General features: G+C 42.1%; 1 protein-coding gene and 1 long non-coding RNA gene across 3 annotated transcripts in view; one reads left to right on the top strand and one right to left on the bottom strand.

The window, feature by feature from the left end:
- The window catches only part of LOC125616648, a 45987-nt gene extending 45784 nt beyond the window's left edge, over window positions 1-203 (bottom strand). For both annotated transcript variants that reach the window (XR_007347382.1, XR_007347381.1), the window contains exon 1: window positions 78-203. This is a non-coding gene — a long non-coding RNA (uncharacterized LOC125616648). The remainder of the gene's footprint in view (window positions 1-77) is intronic.
- On the top strand, window positions 1-3265 carry Amigo2 (adhesion molecule with Ig like domain 2). Its single transcript, XM_015493250.2, has 2 exons — window positions 1-336; window positions 691-3265. The coding sequence occupies exon 2, from the start codon at window positions 754-756 to the stop codon at window positions 2317-2319; it is 1566 nt and encodes a 521-aa protein (XP_015348736.1). The 5' UTR covers window positions 1-336; window positions 691-753; the 3' UTR covers window positions 2320-3265.
- The last annotated feature ends 210 nt before the right edge of the window (window positions 3266-3475 follow it).

Raw genomic sequence — 3475 nt, 5'->3', positions numbered from 1 at the left:
CCCGCCTCCTGGACGCCGCTGCGGGAGCGGGGCGCCCCGCGCGCGGGCACAGGGTGGCCAGAGCGCCGAGGCGGTACCTTCAGCGGTGCAATGAGAAAAGCCCGGGAGAACCAAGTGGAGCCCGCCGAGAAGATTGCTGCGCCCGGGGTTGCTGCTGCCGCCGCGGCTGCTTGAAACTCCCGAAGTTGACAGACAGCGAGAGGCTGCCTCCCGCCGGGAGCAAAAGGGAAAGGATCTCGGAAGGTGCCAGAGACGGACAAACGGACACGCAGACCTTTAGAAAACACCGCCGCCGCCGGCGTCCTATCTCCGCTACCCGTGAGGCTTCCCAGCTCTGTGAGTTGTTTTTATAGACTGGGGTTTGCTAAGTATTTCCGTTCGTAGGATGCGTTTGTGTATTTTTGGTTTTTGTTAGAGGGAGTTAAGAACAGAACTGGATGCACCCCTTTAAAATCACTGAGTTTCTGATGGTGAGACAGTTATATTGAGACAATGTGCCTGTAATGTCGTTAAGCAGAAATAACCTAGGGAAGAATGCATTTAGTAGTAAAAAGGCAGCATAGAGCTCCCTAGTATGAAATGAACCCCATTTCAAAAGTTATTGGAAAGTATAGCATGTCTCTTGAGGGTTAACCAGCGATAATTAACTTATACTCCCCCCCCCCCTCTTACATATTAATTATTTACCAGGTTGACTGGTGGGAGGCTGAACTGGAGAAAAAGACTCCTGGAAAAGACGCAGAGGCGACCATAATGTCTTTACGGTTACGCACACTGCCCACCCTGCCTGGAGTTGTCAGACCTGGTTGCAGAGAGCTGCTGTGTTTGTTGGTGATCACAGTGACTGTGAGCCCTGGTGCCTCTGGGGTGTGCCCCACCGCTTGCATTTGTGCCACTGACATTGTCAGCTGCACCAACAAAAATCTGTCCAAGGTGCCCGGAAACCTTTTCAGACTGATTAAGAGACTGGATCTCAGCTATAACAGAATTGGGCTTCTGGATTCTGAGTGGATTCCAGTATCGTTTGTCAAGCTGAACACCCTAATTATTCGTCATAACAACATCACCAGCATTTCCACAGGCAGTTTTTCCACGACTCCAAATTTGAAGTGTCTTGACTTATCATCCAATAAGCTGAAGACAGTGAAAAGCGCAGTGTTCCAAGAGTTGAAGGTTCTGGAAGTGCTCCTGCTTTACAACAATCACATTTCCTATCTTGATCCTTCAGCGTTTGGAGGGCTCTCCCAATTGCAAAAACTCTACCTAAGTGGAAACTTTCTCACACAGTTTCCTATGGATTTGTATGTTGGAAGGTTCAAGCTGCCAGAACTGATGTTTTTAGATGTTTCTTATAACCGGATCCCTTCCATTCCAATGCATCATATAAATTTAGTGTCAGGAAAACAGCTAAGAGGCATCTACCTTCATGGAAATCCATTTGTCTGTGACTGTTCCCTATATTCATTGTTGATTTTTTGGTATCGTAGGCACTTTAGTTCAGTGATGGATTTTAAAAATGATTACACCTGTCGCCTGTGGTCTGACTCCAAGCACTCCCATCAGCTGCTTCTGCTCCAGGATAGCTTTATGAATTGCTCTGACAGTGTCATCAATGGTTCCTTCCGTGCACTTGGCTTTATTCATGAGGCTCAGGTCGGGGAAAGGCTGATTGTCCACTGTGACAGCAAGACTAGTAGTGGAAATACAGATTTCATCTGGGTTGGTCCAGATAACAGACTGTTGGAGCCAGATAAAGAAGTGGAAAACTTTCATGTGTTTCACAATGGAAGTCTGGTTATAGAAAATCCTCGTTTTGAGGATGCTGGAGTGTACTCCTGTATTGCAATGAATAGGCAACGCCTGTTAAATGAGACTGTGGATGTCACAATAAACGTGAGCAATTTCACTGTAAACAGATCCCATGCTCATGAGGCATTTAACACAGCTTTTACCACTCTTGCCGCCTGTGTGGCCAGTATCATTTTGGTACTCTTGTACCTCTATCTGACACCGTGTCCCTGCAAGTGTAAAACCAAGAGACAGAAAAATATGCTAAACCAAAGCAATGCCCATTCATCTATTCTCAGTCCTGGCCCTGCTAGTGATGCCTCCGCTGATGAACGGAAGGCAGGTGCAGGTAGAAGAGTGGTGTTTCTGGAGCCTCTGAAGGATGCTGCGGCAGGGCAGAATGGGAAAGTCAGGCGCTTTCCCAGTGAGGCAGTGATAGCGGAGGGCATCTTAAAGTCCACGAGGGTGAAATCCGACTCAGATTCAGTCAATTCAGTGTTCTCAGACACACCCTTTGTGGCTTCTTCTTAATTGTGTGCCTGTAATTGTATGATGTCATAATTTAATCTCTCCATATTTAACTGTGTGTGGTAGTCTCCAAAATAAATAGTAGGGCAGAAATTATGGGAAGATTTTTTTTTTTTTTGTAGTTTGTTTGAGATCAAACCAAATAAACAGTCTATTAAATGCTTGATAGGAAATGAGGTAAAGCACTTTGGTTCCCCCAAGGTGTCAGAGAAAGATGGGGCTGTTTTCCAAAGTTTTAAGTTCTAGATAACTGTATCTTAATCTTTAGCATCACTGATAATGCCAAAGCCAGCCCAAAGGTGATAGTATCCCTTTATGCAGGACTCTTAAAAAGAAAAAAATGAACTACAGATATTAGTGCTCTTTTAAAAAGTAGACTTTGCTAACTTATTAGGATCAAAGTTAACTTATTTTTTAAGGAAAAGCATTAGTGTCCTTTATTTTTCAAAAGATATAAAGGAAGCATCAAGCAGCAATGATTTATAAAGCATAAAATTAGATTTGGGAAGTAGCCAAAATCATCATTTCAGACCAGAATGAACTAACTGCACTGATAGAATTTACTGGATAATGCCATATTTTCTACAGTGTTAAGTAAGTAGTGCAAGGAAGGTACATTTGTTTGACTGTCTTCTTTCCATTCTGTACATTCTCTCCATTCTGTATCCTTGTACAAAGGATCTCATTGAAAATTTAAAGTCGTCATTTGTTGACAAGAATATGTGTTAATACCAAAATGTCAGAGTAACTTCTTAAAACTTTGTTTTAGCAGACTAATATTTGTTCATATGCTTGTGTATATGTAAATCTTAAATTATATAATCTATTAAATAGACCCTGCTGTAGTGTGCTTTGGACATTTAAATTAATGTAAATATATGTATTCTGTGACTTGATGTTTTGTTTTATTTGGCTATTTAAAAGCATAAATCTAAGATGTTTTATGTGATATGATATGTGCTATTTTGTGTCAGACACCACCAATAGCAAATTTCTCTCCAAAATTCTTGTAGTTATAATAGAGAATTTATCTTTTAGTGGGAGAAAATGCTTTAATGTGTTCTAGACCAATTTATGCTTTCTGTATCACATTTTACTCTGATATCATTATGCACTTCAATCAGGAAGATACTCGGATTTCAATTTTGCTACAGATGAG

The sequence above is a fragment of the Marmota marmota genome, unplaced genomic scaffold, assembly GCF_001458135.2.
Source record: "Marmota marmota marmota unplaced genomic scaffold, marMar, whole genome shotgun sequence".
Lineage (NCBI taxonomy): Eukaryota > Metazoa > Chordata > Mammalia > Rodentia > Sciuridae > Marmota > Marmota marmota.
This window is presented reverse-complemented; position numbering and strand designations above follow the sequence as displayed.